At 27.0% G+C, this 18,742-nt stretch overlaps 1 protein-coding gene across 1 annotated transcript; it reads left to right on the top strand.

Moving 5' to 3' along the window:
- The first annotated feature begins 2,317 nt into the window (after window positions 1-2,317).
- On the top strand, window positions 2,318-14,634 carry LOC135929106 (calcium homeostasis endoplasmic reticulum protein-like). The gene is made up of 16 exons (XM_065465615.1): window positions 2,318-2,350; window positions 2,420-2,590; window positions 2,640-3,208; window positions 3,380-3,517; window positions 7,155-7,231; window positions 7,637-7,711; window positions 8,332-8,494; window positions 8,668-8,935; window positions 9,193-9,594; window positions 10,588-10,793; window positions 11,092-11,225; window positions 11,849-12,129; window positions 12,486-12,645; window positions 13,162-13,326; window positions 13,702-13,787; window positions 14,307-14,634. Exons 1-16 carry the CDS (start codon window positions 2,326-2,328, stop codon window positions 14,477-14,479), a joined length of 3,093 nt encoding a protein of 1,030 aa, XP_065321687.1. The 5' UTR covers window positions 2,318-2,325; the 3' UTR covers window positions 14,480-14,634.
- The last annotated feature ends 4,108 nt before the right edge of the window (window positions 14,635-18,742 follow it).

The following is an 18,742-nucleotide window of genomic DNA, read 5'->3' as shown; positions in this document are numbered from 1 at the left end:
ATTACCATGCTATTATATAAATGTATATACAATTAATTTATTATATTTTATATAAACTAATAAAAATATATTTCCAGGCTTATTTTTTTTATTAAAATTATAGCTTTAGATTAAGGTAACCCGGCCGAAGGCCCGTCTAAAATGGGGTCTAAGGGCGAAGCCCCCAATAATTTTTCAATTCCCCCCCCCCCCTATGAAAATCTTGGCTACAACTATGTGTAAATGCTAAATTAATATTTAGTAAGTGATATTGATATTCTATTTTTAACACAAAATTTGATTGCTAGCTGATATAGTGAAAATATAATTTATATGTATTAATTTAATCTAATATTTTAAATAGTTAATAAATATTTAGATAGTCAAAATAATTTTTAAATAATAAAATTAAATCTATATTTTACTTAGTAGAATTATAAAAGAAATCTTTCAATGGGCAATCAAAAAATTTATTTTTAGTTCAAGGGGCTAAGATTCCATTAAAAAATTTTTTTTTGCTTCAGGGGGCTATTCAAATTTTCCAGAGGGCTCAAGCACCTGCGCCCTCCCACCATTTAGCGACACCACTGAGTATATTTATATTTAAGGGTTTTACCATATTGAAGCGCTATATACTAATATTTTTCGCATTCTTATTATTATATTTTCTACATAAAGATATTATTTTTTGAAATGAGATTGTAATGATATTCTTTTAAATATGCTAGGAAATTGATTTTTCCTATTAATCTTCGCCACTTTGAAATACATGGGAACATTCATCGATTTTAAAATGTCAAATGTGTCATGTAAATTAGTGGACGCTGACAGTAATATAGATAGGAGTTGTATTTCTAATTCAACTATGTTAGTCCAAAACTCGATATCAACAAAATGGTTATTATGACAATTTTCCTCCTTCATGTGAGAAAAAATGGAATTATTTTATATACTTTGCATTTTTAAATAATAATCAATCTATCGAATGAAATGGGGTTAGTTGGCATTCTAAATTAAATATTAGGATTCACATTCTAATTTACTATTGAGGCTCACCTGATGTTATTTTGTGTTAATGAAGTATATATTTAACTTTAAATAAGCTTTATAGCCTCCAATATAATCTTGTTAAACGGTTCGATTTGAGTCGATTTTTAAAATAAGCACGATTAGGATTTTAACCAATAATATTGTGTAAGACTGGAATTTTATTTATAGATGGCAGAAAGGTGTAGCTCTATTTCCCAAATCTCGAGGCCTATATAATATTATTTTGACTAAAATCTTAATCGGCCCGTTTCCCTTTCATGCCCGGAATATTTCCCATGAACAAAAAATATTTGTATTTTGTCTTAATAAAATAATAATTTTGACAGGTTAATGATAAAATTCGAAATAATAAATATTATTTTATAAATTAATATCTCTAACTACCAACCTATTAGTTTCTTAGATACAAAAATTAATTAATAAAATGATGACAAATGATCTCGCTGGGCGCGAAAGGGTTAAAAATTGATCCTAATCAGATCTTTTAACAATTCTAATTTAAGGAAAATTTTCTTAAAAATTTATTCTTTATTATTTTTGAACAATGAACATTTAAAAAAAATTCGTTTAAAATATTAAACAAAACCATTTAATATACCCGCATATTATTCTTTACCCAATGACATATATATGTCATTGTCTTTACCACAAAAACACTGAGTTGGTTATTTATGAAGGAAAATAAGAATAAAATCTCCCGAAGGTTTCGGGTTAAAGAAATCACGACATGCGTAAATGGGACTTGGTTTCCAATTGTGACAAGTTCTTTAAATGTTTTTTTGAATTCAAGCTTTATAGATTTTTTAAGCATCGAGATTTGACAAATAGAGGTCAAAACATATCGGCCATAAAATCCTAATCGACAAATTGACTCAAATCGGCTGGCTTAACAACACTACAATCTGGTAATAAATATATATTATTAGTGCAATGGTCCAAAAAGTGTCTCTCATTCAAATTTAGCCCATAGATATTTTATAAAATTTAATAGGTGTGAGAAGGATTAAATGTAGCTCTGTTGACATTTAACAACACAGACAATGAGCTTAAAAAATGTTAAAAGACGAAAGTTCGTTTACTATCATAGAGATAGCTACCCTAGCCTTAAATATCCACGTATATTGCCCAAATTATGATGAAACCAATGTCTATTACTATCTAGTAATCCTTTAATAATTCTGAAACTATTATGAGTTCATAGGAGTATTATTATTAATTCAAGATGGAAGGTAGTTTTTGCTACTTTATGATGTTTTAATATATTTTTTCGGGCATTTGTTATAATCCTTATTTGAAATGGATTCAATAAAATTTCCAAATGGTAATAGTAAATATAAAAATATATTTATGAAACTTATATTATCTATATTTATATTTGTATGATATTTAGATCCGGAATTAAAGAATATTATAGATAAGTTGGCAAATTTTGTTGCTAGAAATGGACCAGATTTTGAAGAAATGACTAAGAATAAACAACGAGATAATTTAAAATTTTCATTTCTTTTTGGAGGGGAATACCATCCATATTATAAATTTAAAGTTCAAGAGGAATTTATGGGTATGTTTAAACTTGTTAGTTTAATTTATTTAACTTTTTTTATATATAGCTTTTAGATTTCAACAACAGTCACAAAATCAAAATTTGCATTCAAATTTCAATCCTCCATGGCAACAAGCCAATATTCAACCTATTCATTCTCAACATATGCAACCATCAAATTCATTATTGCCTAATCCTTTTCCCAATCCTAACATGAATAATATGATGCCAAATCAACCATTTTTATTCAATTCAAATAATAATAATAATTTAATAAACCAACAGAATAACCCAATTATACCTCCATATATTCAACATCAACAATCATTATTTCCACCTTATCCAAATTTTAAAAATACTTCCAATACATTTGAACAACCAAAATCTACCAATATGAATAATTATAACCCTAATAATTTCAATAATAATAATTTTAATGATAATATTAACTATATACCTAATAGTAGATCTAACAACAGCTCTTTCAATAACACCACAATCTCTCCTAATATATGTTCAAAATACAGCTATGAAACATTAATGAATTCAGGCCTTAATGATGTAGCTCTTCAAAAAATCCAAGAAAGTGAAAATTATTTAGCATCACAGTTTCAGTCACTCTTAAATCAACAACAAGTCATTATTTATATATTTGTTAAATGATTAATAACCTTAAATCAAAAATAATATTTTAGTTTCTTGTTACTTTATTTTTTTAATTAAAATTATAACATAAATATTTATTATTTTATCAAAGCTATTAGGTGGATAATATGTTTTTTTGCAAAAATTTTTATAAATAAATAGGCAAAAGTAAAAAATGTGGTAGCTACAGCACAATTTGGCAAATTAGTACAATTGAGTGAAGAATGCAATATAAATCTCTCAGAATTAGATATGATTGTCAACCCAATCATTGAATCTTGCACTAAAGAAGCAATCTCGGTATTTACTTTAAAATAATTTTTTTTAAAAAAAAATAACTACATGTGTAAACATAATATGAACATTGTCTAGAATCATTTTATATTTTGATTTGGATAGAATTCATATAAGGTTTGATAACCAATTTTTTGCTATTGTTATTAGAGAATTAAAAAAAATTTATTTTATTTGAAAAATTACAGGAAAATGACCTTTTTGCTTTTATTTAATTTTGCCTTTTTTCCCTAAAATAAATTTATATTTTGCCTTTTAATCATTTTTCTTATTGGTACAAACTAGAGTTCTGCCACCCATTTGATCCTCCTGTTACATTATCCCAAAATATAAATATTATATTCTATTCTTTTTGCTTAATTTTATATCCCAATTTAAACGTACTCATTGAAATTTTTTTTGGCCCAGTCAATACATTTTTTTTGCCCCAGTCTATACATTTTTTTCCCCTACCCTAATAATTCTGTATGAAGGAAAGAAATTATTGTTAACTTCAGGCCAAGCTCGTTATTTTGCACAAGTAGTTGAGCCAGGCCATAAAATATTTTTGCCTTGACCTTGGAGTGGAAAATTTAAAAATAGTAGGAGGTGCCAAATTTTTTCTATTTATTTTTGTATCTTATTTTTCAGACCTGCAGGCTAGGCCAAACCTCTATAGGCACAAAACTGGCTAAAAAATATGATTTTTAAAATTTAAATTGTTATTTTTGTTTAAATCCAAGCTAGGTCTAAAATTTTAACTTATGCAGGTCTCTGATATTTTGTTTCAAATAAAATAAGTGGACATTATTAGATTATCATAGTTATTGAATTTCAAAAGTGTAATCAGAGTTTGAAAATAATCTTCAAAAAAATTTTGATTTCATCTTGAATTTTATACATGAAAATTAAAAAAGTTTTGGCATTTTTGATTAAAATTTGATCAAAAAAAATTATTGTTTCTTAAAATAGAAATATTTTTGAGGGTTTTTATAAAAACTCTAGGGATAACAATTTTTCTCCAGGCTTACTCAATCTCATTTGGGAGATCAAAACTTGAATATTATTTTTGATTATTCGTAGTTACAAGATGGTCTGTGGAGCTAACAAACTGCAACTTGAGTATTTTCAAGTGATAGATACCAACCATGCAAAATCTAAAATTTTTTATTTCTTTATAAATTTTTAAAATGGAAATTAATAAGCGCATATGGGAATAAACTGCTTAAATATTATATTTATTTCACATTTTTTCCATTATTGTTTATTGTTTTTTAGACACATTTATAAGATTCTTAGAGAAAGCAAAATATATTCACAATATGGTGTTTGCTTTTAAATCGATCATCAATCTGATTAGAGATAATATAAATTAAGATAAATGCCCTTTACACTTTTTTCCTTACTTTATAAATTTTCACTTTGGGCTAATTCCATAACAAATCTACCAGAATATTATGATTTTGTAAATATCCGAGCCTTTCTTCTTTTAACCAATCTCAAATTACTCAAAATATTTTTGGTACAAAGTCACAAATATATATCACTCTGTAGCCCTCAAAATTCTCCTTTAAGAAATGCAAAAATTATTTCAAAACTATCTTCTATATTGTTGTATTTATGGGGAAAAATATTTTGAGATGGGCAAAATTTGAAATGGTGAAACTCACCAAATATGTTAATCTATGATATATAAATATTTAAGTAAAAATATTAACGGAGAAACTTATAATTTAAATTTTATTTAATTTTTATATAAATTTAGGAATAAAAAAGTAAATTATAGAGGATGTTATCTTTAAAAATAATTGTAATATCTTTTTTTTATTGGGGTACATAAAACTATATTTTTTTAACATTCCTAATATATGTTATATATATTTTTTTATTTTATCAAAAATACAACAGCACTGAAGATATTTTAAAATAATTTTGTTATTTTCTTAAGGATAATTAAAGCTATAAAATGATATATAATTTGTGCCTTTGGACTAAAGATATTTTGAGTAATTTTAGATTCTTTACTAAAAGAAAAGACTATCATTGGACTTTGAAGACACATAACTCCAGATATATTTGAGCTAGAGCTTTAAAATTTTGTTTTGTATAAAATATACACATTATATAACCAATATATTTAGTTTAATTTATTTAAAAAGGGTCACCCAACATACTGGGTGATTTGTCATGGAATTAGCCCTTGAAATTCAATAAAAAAATCTGTTGAATCTTTTTTTAAACATTCAGCTTCAATTTTAAATTTATAAACAAATAAAACCCAACAAAATATTTTAAGTCTTTCTTTAACTTATATTCGATGATTGTAGATTTTTTACTATTATATTGCAATTTTTTTATATAACACATTGAAAAATTAATATATGACAGAAAAATTTTGCATTTTATTTCTAATAGTTTTTGTTTTCTCCTTTCTTTTGACAATAATGTAAAATTTAATAACTTCATTATATATGTATAATCATCTAGATGACAATCTTGTCTTGCATATTCTCTTTAATGTTTTAAGTGATTATTTTCATTAAGCCTTTCTGTTTTTTCCATCTATTATACCATTCCCTCAAAATGTATATATTTTTTTTAATAGCATTGTAAATAATTTACTTATGTTATTAGTAGCAGTATTTACAAGCTCAAGTTATGAATAGCAGAATGTATCCAAGCTGCATTTGTCTATTTCTTTATGCTTGCTCCACTCATATTTACAATTCCATTATATTCTTTTCCTTCATAAATTTATTAATAATAATATCCAATTCTGAATTTTGTTCAGAAATTTAATAAAATCTTGAATAGAATCCATAATCTCAATATCAGGATTTTTATTTTCTTTATTTTTGACAATTTGAAAACAAGGACTAGCTCATCTATTTTTTTGATATCTTGAGTTGTATCTAATATATTTGCATAAAAACAATATTCTCTTATTTAATATTTATTAAATTATTATACCTTTTTTTAAATAGAATATTGAAATTGTGATAATAGATTTATTTTTTTTGGGCTAACCTATATATTTTTTTTTGATTTTTGAGTTAAAAGATTATGATGAATTAGATCATAATTGCTTAACAATTTTATTAATGAGATAAAATTTCATTTGGTTTATATAATAAACATTCATTGTGTCCACAGAGAAAAATAGCATATTTCTATTATCACATCTACAATCCAATCTAGTATGAGCATATTTTCCCATTTATGGGTAATTGTCCATTGACTTATTTTATTGATGATCATGGTAGTATCGATTTCTCTACATTTTCCACTTATCATATGTTAAACAGGATTCAAGATGGGTGTGGGTAATTTCATATTCCATGAAATGCATGGGGGGGGGGAGGTGTGCCTTAAATTTCTGAAAACTTTAAAATTCTCACACTTACAGGGTCTGTGGGCCTTATATTACCACTGCTGAATATTTAAAATAAGGTACACCATTAAAATAGCAATTTGAGTATGAGAAATTTTTTCTCAATTGCATTTATAAAAATTGAGCTGTTTTTTCAGGTCCCGAGTTCAAATCTTATTTAAATATGTTTATAGGTTATCATTATTAAGGATTAATTTGGGTTTATATATAAATTAAAATAAATCTAATAGTATTACTATTTATAATGAAATTAATATTTAATCTTATAAAAAGAATGGTAAAGCATGGATACTCAAAAACAATATCAACCCTAAATTTCCAGAATTTTTGGCTAGATATTTATTGAAACGGTAATTCAATGAAAAAAAAATATTTAAGTATGTTTGTTTCTCTTATATGGAAGGAAGGAAAGAAAAAGAGAGAGAAACAACTTATAAATTGGTTAGGGTTAGGATCTCTTAGAGTGTTATTAATAACAATATAACTTCTGGCAAAGCTCTTATTACATTTTGTTAAATTTATTGATATTTGTTTTTGTTTTCGACAATCTTAACACATCTTTTATAAAAAATTGTTTAATCTATTTGTACTTGTATTTAAATCAAATTTAGATGAAATTAAATAAATAGTAAGTTAATGCGAACATATAATATAGTAATGATGTTTGAACTAATATCCTTGAAATCATTATGCTAAACATGATTATGTTATTTTCATCATTGTTTTCATTATAAATATTTATTTTTAAAAAACAGTATAATGGCGGTAGATGCTAATTTTGACATCAGGCTTCACTTGATTTACCTGATCAACGATCTTATGCATCACTGGTAATAAAAATATATAGAAATTTTATATTTGAAAATTTATTATTATATTGATTATATAGTTGTCATCAATGTAAAATTATGCTAAGAGGGGTGATAAATTTAACTTAATATTCTACTTTAAAAAGATATAAACATCATCCCAGCTGACTTTCAGCAAATTATTAACAGTGATTTATTTTGTTAAAATAAGAAATTTGTTTTGATTAATTTATCTGCTCAAGAATCTAAATGTCTTACTGAACCAAAATTGATTCTTTTAATTTTAAGAGGTTTTCTCCCATTCACTCAAATCTTAGAACGATGATATGTCTTTATAAAATATAAGTATTCTAATTGAATTTTTTTGAACCTAATTCAATTTCGACGAAAAGTGAAATTTCCGGGCAAATATTGCCATGTTTTAAAGTAAGAACAGAATGGAAGCATTATTATTTTTTTCGAGTTTCAGTACTTTTCAGCTATTAAATTATTTTGACTTTCCGGATAAAAAATAATTATTTTGAAGTGATTGGCGTGGAGAATCGAATTTGATCTGTTTAAATGACTTTATGTAAAATGCAAACAATTTTTTTTAATATTTATCATGCAAATTATTATTTTATTTAATATTTTTTGTCAAGCATTCGCAAAAACGTGGAAGAATTAAGAGGCGCCCTAGACAATATCATAATCCCCATTTTTTGTCAAACCTACGTGGAAACGCTGGATACTGAGAGGGAGAAATTGGACAAGCTGTTGCATCTATGGGAGAGCAACAATTATTTCAAACCCGAATATTTAAACGTATTTTTTTAAAAAATAATTTTTTATGGTTTTTTATAGACTTTATTATCGCGTTTGCCAATAACTTTTAATAGTACATAATTCTTGTTTTTAATTTCCCCCTATTTATTTTTCGCCTTTCTATTTCATTCACCATTTTTTTTACTAATCGATATCTTCATTATCACCGATAGGACCTAAAAAACGCCAAGGAATCGCTCGTCACTTATAATTCCGACATTGCGATTGAATACGGGCACGTAGTTGATAACGTGATTGCTGAATTCGATCATCTTCGATCCAATCTGCGACAGAATCATGAAAAAATGGTGGAAGAGTTGAAGATGGAAATGGGCGGAAATCTGGATAGTGGCGGGCACAAAAAACCTCCAGGATTGATGGATATAGATACCGGAAGGAACAGTGCAGAAGAAACTGAAGCTCCTAAGAGTTTATTAGGAAGTTAGTTAATTTTTTTCCCATTGCTTTATTAGAACTATAAACGGCTCTCCAATACGAAAAAAATGAGTTTTAAAAGATAAATATAAGTCTACTTTTATTTGTAAAAAGGAAATGATTAAATACGATTGAAATTCTTTAGATCTGTAAACGATTCATTATCGAAGTTACTGTGCGGTTTCTGTTTATTTTTTATCAAGGAAATCCGGAAGAGAAAAAATGTGCTAAATTTTTTTTTGAATTATTTTTAAAAATCGAAGATCCACCCGTTATGATGAATAGCAGCATTCCTAATCAACCGATGCCAGGCAACAATTTCAATAACCTTATAAACCAAAATCCTAATTTAATGAATAACCTTATGTTTAACAATGCGAACCCTAATGCTATGCTTGAAATGCTCACTTCTTGCATGAATTCTGGCAATACAAACATGACGGCACTCGGTGGAAATAACCCAGCCGCTATTTTAGCCGCCATAATGAATAATAATCAAATGGGAGGAACTGGAATTAGTAGTTTAATGCCTCACCTTCCTCCACCAATGGCAATGATGATGATGACCATGATGAAAAATAATGGGATGGTACAACAGAATCAAAACAATAACCTCAACGCTAATATTCCTTTCCCATTTCCGGGAAACAATAATAATAATATGGGTAAGGAAATTTATAATTTATAAATGATTAATCATTTAGCATAACCTCATTTTTAAAATAAATATTGACATCTTTATCAATATTCCACAGAGTTCGGCCATGTTTCAGGACAGGACAAGTGTCTTGTTGCTAGAATATCCTTTATCCTTTCTTTATCTTTGTAATCGTGTTTTAAAAAAATGAGAAAAACAAAAACTCTTTTCAGTCAATGTGTTATTTTCAACCTTAAATATTTTTTTGACCGTTTTTAAAGAGTTTAAAAATCTTATTTTTTTCGGAAATGTTTTCCACTATTACTTCCATACCCCTGCTTGATTTGATCAAATGTGTTTTAAAATGCGGAGAGTCTAAAAATATAAATATATGAATTAATACCCATGCAAAAATTGATTACCAAATTTATAATATAATCGTCTTTGGCAGTCATATAGTTATTGCTTAAACCATATTTCATATTTGATGGACCGCCCGATTTGGATCGATTTTTAAAAACGGCCGTATTAAGATTTTAGTCAAAATAATATTATGTAAGCCTGAAGATTTTGCTCATTGGTGACACAATGGTTTGGACCTCTATTTCCCAAATCTCGAGACTTACATAATTTTATTTTGGCTAAAATCTTAATCGGGCCATTTGACAATGGATTAAATATACACTGTTAGTCAATCAGGTATAACTATCCTGTTAGAACTTCAAATCAAATTTAATCTTGTTTTAATTTAAATGAAAATTTAAAAATATATATATTTTTAAAAAAAGGTAACTAAATGGGTATCTATGAAATTTTAAATGCTACATAATTATGGACTGTGTTGAAACTTTTTTTTGTATTCTAGTTGACCCAATAGTGGTTATTTTTTTTTCTATATTAACCCGGCCCTATCAAGTGGATTAACTCATCCTGACCAATAATTTTATCATGTAATTGGTATTAATATTTTTATAATATAATAATATATCTTAAAAAAATTTTTTTTATTTACCAACTGCAGCTGCTAATCTAATGAACCTATTTAGCACGTTCAATAATCAGCCCCACCTCAACAATCCCCAAATTATGAACAACGGGAATAAAGAACTCCCTAATTTCGCACCCATACACCCTCCGGCATTTAAAATGGATCCCAAGGATAAATCCATCATCCCCGGATTGCCTTACTTTGACCTGCCAGCAGGGCTCATGGTTAAATTAATCAAGGTATGCCCATTTTTCCTGTTTTATTCTCTTGAGCAATTTTATTTTAATAAAATTATGAATGGTTAACGTAAACACATAAAACTTTTACCAATTTACTCATTTTTGCGAATGATTTTAAATATTTACCAATATTCGTATAATAAAGAAGTTATTATTCGACTTAGTTTTCATTATAATGTGTGTAAAAATACGAATAACGAATAATTTGTTTTATTTCTATAAGAATGAGAGAAATAGTTTTTTTTATATCAAGTTCAATAGCCAATTTTTATATTTTTCTTTTAAATTTACATTTCAGGATGAAGATGTTAATTACAAAAGTTTAGACCCAAACTCGCTCAGGCTGCCTGCTCCAGATCCTCCCTCTGAACAATTATTAGGAGCTGTAGAAGCATTTTACAGCCAGGCCTCCCATGAAGCACCTAGGAATATGTTTTTATAAATAAATTTATTATATTGATTTATTGGCAACTATAAACATGAAACATATGATAAGCATAAAAATTAAATTACGTTGGATTCTTGCAAATTTTTTTTGAAAGTCGTTGCAGGATTGAGGGCAAAAGAGTAGCTTTTACTTTATTTGTATCTATGTACGTTAGATAACTTATAAATTAATACCCTTCGTATCTCATCTTGTATTTTAAGTGAAATAGTCAAATCAATGCGAAAGGTTTTTGTTTCTAGTTAGATGATTCTTATTGTTAGAATAATTAAGATAAATGCTCTATATCGACTTTAAACATTATTTTTGTATAGTTAGGGATGTAAATTGTCTTTTATTTTTTCAAGTGTTAAAAATGGGGAACAAAATATAAATTAATATATATTTGAATTTTAATTTGATAGGTGATAGAAATGCTAATTGTATATAAAAGGAAATAGTTAAAATGTAACGTACATCGATACAAATAAAATTAAACGATGATATAATAATAATGCTCACCAAAGGCCTGAAAATTGAATAAGCCTACTTATTTTTATTATAGTGAAGTTATTATTTTATTATGTTTTAATTTAATTCTCCATAAAATAAAAATGTAACGGTAAATTAGCGAGGGATGGGAACATTTGGGTCTCTTTGAGTTTTACAAGTGTAAAGCCCGTTACCAAAAGTCCACGAATAAACGTCAAACATCCTCTCCAAATCGTTCTGATCAATCTTCTCGCCATAGTTCCCGGTCTCGATCTAGATCATTTTCTAACGATTCCAATTATTCTAGTTACGACTCGACCCGACAAAACGACAATGATTATGCCAGCGAGAGAGCCGATGATAGGAAAATCAAGAAAAAGAGAAGGAGACGCAGGGGTGGTAGAAAAAATCGAGGCAGAAGTTTAACTCATTTTCCTAACTTTCTTTTTTTTAACTATTTTATTGGGTGTAACTGGGATTGGTATTAGATTAAATTATAAATGTTTAATATTTTAAATGGGATTCAACTAATTATAATAAAATCTTATAAATAAATCTCATCTCATTCCCAATCGAGAATGAAACATGAGAATTTATAGAGCAAGGAAAGATTAAGAGAGATAGAATGAGGGCTTACAAACACTCACGAGATTTTGAAAAAAATTATGTTTCGGGAGAAAAATTTATAAAATAAATTATACAATTAATATCGCTGAATTTTTATGTTATCTGTGTTATAATAGTTTTATAACTAAAAATAAAACACATGCTTTCAGGAAACAGAAAGGCATTGAAAGATGACAAACTCGTTGGAGATCAAGATCATTCTTTAAACGCATCGCGAAACGATGAAAAAGAAAGTGACAAAAGAGTCTTCAAAGAGTTCAGCTCTGACGAGGAAGAAAAAGATGCGAATGGGAGAGAAAGGAATAGACGGTAATTTTATTTTATATAATCATAATATGGACGGTTTTTATAATATTTTAGTGTAGGCCATGTCATGATTTTCAGCCTTTAACCAAGGTTTGTTTGTAGTTGTGAGCCATATTTCCTCGACTCTTTTTTAATTATCATTAGATGCACTGCAAAAGGTAAAAGAAAAAATAGAAAAAACAAATATGGTGTCCTAGTTCTAAAGCTGTATCCATAAGTAACAAAAATTAGTCGATCCAGGGACACAGCCTAAGAATTGGATACTGTGTAAAGAGTAAAGAAAATAGAAATTAGAGTGCAACATTTAAATTAAGATATAAGAATATCAAAATAAAGAGTAAAAAGTTCGCCACATTAAACGTTTTTAAGTAAAGTCGGGAATTTATAGGGTTATTTTAGGATTTCGAGTTATAACTAATAAATTGGGATTAAAAGAAGAAATTCTATATTAAATATATAAAACTATAAATTTTAATGAATAATTTTGGATTGCTCGCAAATATTATTTTTTAAATTTAGCTCGAGATCTAGATCCCGCTCAAGAAACAGAACCAGCCGACATTATTCAAGAAGATCTCCTTCCCCGTATAACAATTCGAATTCCAGGGGCAATGCTAAACGGAGATCCCAATCACGATCTCCCATTAAAAATGAGCAGAATGATAACTATTATCAGCCGCCCACGTTAGATATAATTTTTATGAAATCGATTTAGGTTTTAATGAAGCGCACATTTCCTTAAATTAAAACGCCAATGATCTATATTTTCTTGAGTTTATTTCCAGTATAATTCTTATCGACATATTATAAAATTGGCATATACATTTACTAAAGTGTGAAGAATATTTTGGTAACGCAATTGGAAAAATGATCATTACAGACAACAGTTTTGCAATTTGGCGTTAAATTTATCGAGATGATCTTAAGTTTTATGAAAAGAAATTGTTCCTAATTGGTTTTCTTTTTTTTTTGACTATCCGCTAATTTAGCTTATCTCTATTTCAATTCAATATGGTTATATAACATTTTATATAATACATATTATTTAAATGATTGTAGTGAAGATATCTTCTCAATCAAAGACGTTTCCGAGCAACAAAGATTAGATGAATACAATAAAGGTCATCAACTCTTGAAAAAAATGGGTAATAAATATGTTATTAAACAATTCGTTTTATAATTGATTAAAATGTTTCAACTAATCATCTAAAATTTAATTTTTCCTTTAGTCAGTGTCAATAAGCGTTTATACTATAATTTGATTTCAAAATAATAGATATATCTTTTAACCCTTGAGTGTATAAGGTTGGAAAAAAATAGTGAATGGTTAAATGAGGCATAGCATATCCTCATTTAATTGTAAATATAAATTTTTTTATTTATTTACTTTACATTTATATTAGTACAAGCATGTTTGTGAAATTTATGTATTTTTTGAAAAGAAATCATTACAAGAGCTAAAATGTACGTTTTTGCTTCCCAAAAAATGTTTGTATCTTAATAATATTTAAAATACATTAAACTTTTCAGAAATATTGTTTAGTATAAAATAGAAGACTACAAAATAACTACAGGTTTTTTGTAGAATAAATTTTAAATCTCCGAAATGTTTGTCATTTTTTTTTAACTTGCACTTTTATATTATAATATATTGATTTAATTAGGTTGGAAAGGCGCCGGTTTAGGTCTAAACGAACAAGGAACACAAGATCCCATATCCGGCGGCGAGGTAAGAGATAGAGTTAACCAATATAAAGGGGTGGGAGAACAACCCAAAGAGATGGAACCTTACGAAGAATACAGAAAAATAAGATGCAAAATGCTTTACAATCGATGAAAATGTTTTGCAGCCTATCGATTATTTAATATATCATTGTAATTATTTAAGTTTTATATTTTATTTCTTCTTCACCCCCACTCCATAACTTGATTTATACATTACTTTTTAATGAATTATGAACAAATTCTTAAATAAATGATTATAGACCTCGAGGAAGTTTGCTATTGAAATATTGTTATACTTGAACACAGATCATTAATTATATAAGTACAAAGTTTATTCTAAATGATCGAATTCTCTCGGAACCACGTCAAATTTAGGAAGCAGAACCCACTTCGGAACCATTGAGATTTAAGAAAATTACGTTTCCGATTTTACAATTTAAATTTCCCGTCATTTCTTAAAAATAGAATCAATTAAATATTTTTTATTTATTAAGATCAAACTCGGAGATTTCAACAAGAACCTCATTTATTTTACATCTAAATGGAATTAGATTGTTATTATTATTAAAAGTCTTTATTTATCAGCCATATATAAAACAGTAGGGTTCGTGTGGTTTTTTTTCTTAGCAGTCATTTGTTTAGCCGTCTATATAGCTACCTTCAAACAGCCTGAAAATGAAGAAGCTATTTAGATTTACATAAAAGAAGTGCTGTAAACCTTACTTCAAAAAGAAACTCGTTACATTTGAAAAAGAGTGCGTTATTTTACTCGTTTCTTTGTGAAAAAAGGAACGCGTTTTTCGCTATTCAAAAAAAAATAACGCATTACTCTTTACTTAAAAAAAATACTAAAAAAATATATAAATTTTATTTTTTCCCATATATAATAAAAATAAAATTATTACAAAATAATATACTATAAGATAAGATCATTTTGTAATAATTTTTTACTTATTTTTAAATAACAATCTATTTTAAAAATTTTGATGAGATAAACAAGAACATTTTACGGCTTTCCCTCTGCTAAACACGTTCAACTGACGCAAAGGATGGGTGGGTTGTTTATATTTAATAAAAAAAAAAATTAAATAGGGGAATTTATTTAAAATATCAAATGAATTATTTTTCAAAAAAAAGCTTAGTTAAAAATCATACTGGGACAAGGGTAGAGTTAAATCAAAGAAATAAGTATAGATTTAATATTAATCAGATTAACAATCTTGAACTGTATGAAGAAATTCAATAACAGAATATAATAAATAAAATAAAAAATAATGAATTTTGATAGTTGATCTGATTTAAAAACACGGCTTAAATTATTAATAAAATTTATAATATATATCTAATAATAAGAAAAAATTTAAAGTTACATTTTGCGTTACCTTATCCAAAAAAAAGAAACGCGTTACTCTTTAACAACAAATGGGCTTCTTTTTCCTTAAAAAACACTACTTTATAGCACAAAGAATACATGCCTGTTTACTGAAAAAATATATGAATAACAAATAATATTTATTTTTGGTACAAACTTAAAACAAACCAAAATAAGGTGTCCTAGTTCAAAACTTGTTTTACTTGTGCTAAACAAAAATAAGTTTCAAAAATATAACATACCAGGATACGGTCTAACTTATGAATTATTTTTTTTACCTATAAACATGTATTTGTTACTTTTTCTTTATAAAAATGCCTTTATATTTTGAAACATTTTTAGCTCATTTTTTAATCGCAGCTTATTTCGGCGCTTAAATTCAAAAAAATATTTTTTTTAAATATTAGCTCATTCAAATTGTATAAAATATGATCACTATTTCGAAACTCATTTCATGCCTAAGTAAAGTGCTACAGGAAAAAAATCTAAATAAGTTGGCTTCTTAAATTTCCTTGCATTTATTTTGCATTTAAGTTAGTTTTTCATGGGAAATAAAATCATTCAGGTTGGATTGGGCATAATTTACTGGGAAAACAATTGGGCAGACTTGTCGGATTAGGACCTAGAAAAAAAACTTGATTTTTTTTCGAATCTGTTAAACCCACGAAAATATGTCCAATGTAGGGCTCTAGGCGATATTTTGAACCAAGGTAAAATATTAACCAATTCACTAACAAAATTTTCCTCAAAATTGAAATAAGGTGTCAATAAATTTGGATATATTAAAAATCGAAATAATTTAAATGGCCAAGATATGCAAAAAGTAGTTTTTATAAAAATAAAGTGATGGGTGTACATTTTTGTTTCATAGAGTACGTCTTTTTTGAGATATGAAAATTCTGTGTACCGGCGATTCGCATCTAGTCATCTTCTACCTAGCTTTTTCGCCTAATAAGAGCCAACGGTGTACCAGCGATTCGCCTAAGACATTTTACCTAAGGAGCGCCAACTAGTGATGCTAAATCGCTCCATTTAAGCCGATTATTAAAAACGCCTAATTCAATATTTTCTCCGGAAAATATTATACAAGCCTTAAGATTTCGCTGATAGATGCCACATTGGTTTAGACATCTAATAATAAGTTAGCCGTTTTTAAAAATAGGAAAGATACGCAATTTAGGGCAAGGGGTGACAGGGCAAGAAAACTTGTCTTGACATATATGGCATGTCTTGGGTGTTTAGACTAATAAATTAGCGGTTTGTCTATTAATTGGCTCTTATTGATACTAATTGGCTATTATTGACTCCCACTAGCACTTGTTGGCACACATTGACGCTTGTTGACCCTCATTAACATTTGTTGCTGCTCATTAGGCGAAACGCACTCCAACCAAAAGCTCAATTTTTACATAATATAAATATTTATAATAAAAATATCAATGATAATACTAATCTAGATTGATGATTCATTTATTAGATACATATATTGAAGTCAGCTGTAGTCAACATTTCCTATGGTGGACTTAATGAATGAAGTCAATTTAGGTTAGTCATTAATGTCAGTTTAAAGTATATAAATTAAATTAAATTTGCTTGTTATACCCCATTTTCATTATTCATTTTTTCCTTTTTTAAATATGTTTTAATAAATTTGGCCCTTAGTTGATAATTAGGTCTTAAATTATTCTTTGTATTTCTTTAAATTTTAAAATAATTAGTATATTTTAAAAGAATTGTCTAGTTTCAAAACCTCCCCCAGTAAGGCCACTCCTATTTAATAAATATTGTGGTATGCTAAATTATCGGAAATTGTTTCATGTCTGTCAAAAATTTTTTTTTATTAAATACTGTCGGCTGAGTATTATAGTGTTCAAGTACATTTTTGGAAAATATATTTTTTCCCGATAAATCAATTTTTCGCTATTTATTCTTCCATATTAACAATCGAAGATATTAATTTATAATAATGCTTTATAATGTTGTTAAACAGCCCAATTTGGGATCGATTTTTAAAAATGGCCCGATTAAGATATTAGCCAAAATTATATTATGCAGAGACCTGCAGAGGTATCATTTGCACCACCCGACCCTGGATTCTTTTTAAAAAAAATTTAGACCATGCCCGGGTTTTATATTTTCAGGCCCGGCCCTGATTTTTTAAAAATATATCACATTTATTTATTTTTATAGCTAATAATGGCGATTTAAAATATACGGCCCAGCCCAGGTAAAGCACCACCCAGGAGGTCTATGATATTATGTAAGAATCGAAATTTAGAAAATGAAGGCCAAAACATTTCAGCCATCTATGAGCAAAATCTCCAGATTTACAATGTTATTTGGGTTAAATGAAATATTTACGTTATTATAATGTGATCTCCGATTTAAAATTCAAAAAAGTTTATTTTTTTTGAACATGTTCCCCTAAATTTTTTTTTAAAAATAGAACACCATATTAGATGAAGATACTGCGAAAACCTGACTGGACAATTTTTTTAAAAATATTTACTTATTAAAAAAAAATTGGATTTAAAATGTTAGAAATTAATTCCGTAAACGAAATCCTTGGCATTTAAGGTAAAAAAAAAATAAAATAAATTAATATTGGTTTTTTTCTTTTCAAAATTTACATAATTATTATGTTATAAAAATCATGAGGAAATAAAATATGCAAACATTAATATTTTTTTAAAAAAAAATATATAAGCTATCAAATTTTTTTTTTGAAGATATTACGCGAAAAAAAGGAAAAGTAAAACTTAAATTATTTAGATTCCATATTTAAAAGAGGCCAAAATATTTCATATGACAAAAATATTTTTTAAAAAATAATATTAAAAAAAAGGTACATTGCTCTATTTTCATATTTTTGTTATAAATGCTAAAATAGCTCAGACTTTATAATCGTGTGATTTATTCCGAAATATTATATCTATACAAAACCGAATTGAATATATATTGTATGGTGTCTAAAAATTACCCTGCATCTATTTTTTTTTTAAT

Source organism: Gordionus sp. m RMFG-2023, chromosome 4, assembly GCF_954871325.1.
Source record: "Gordionus sp. m RMFG-2023 chromosome 4, tfGorSpeb1-WG-v2, whole genome shotgun sequence".
Classification (NCBI taxonomy): Eukaryota; Metazoa; Nematomorpha; class Gordioida; order Chordodea; family Parachordodidae; genus Gordionus; species Gordionus sp. m RMFG-2023.
This window is presented reverse-complemented; position numbering and strand designations above follow the sequence as displayed.

Excerpts from the sequence above, each read along its gene's own strand:
- LOC135929106 (XM_065465615.1), top strand. The coding sequence starts at position 2,326 with ATGGATTCAATAAAATTTCCAAATG. Across the intron at positions 10,794-11,091 it reads TCATGGTTAAATTAATCAAG|GATGAAGATGTTAATTACAA; the intron begins GTATGCCCATTT and ends TTTACATTTCAG. Across the intron at positions 12,646-13,161 it reads GGGAGAGAAAGGAATAGACG|CTCGAGATCTAGATCCCGCT; the intron begins GTAATTTTATTT and ends TTTTAAATTTAG.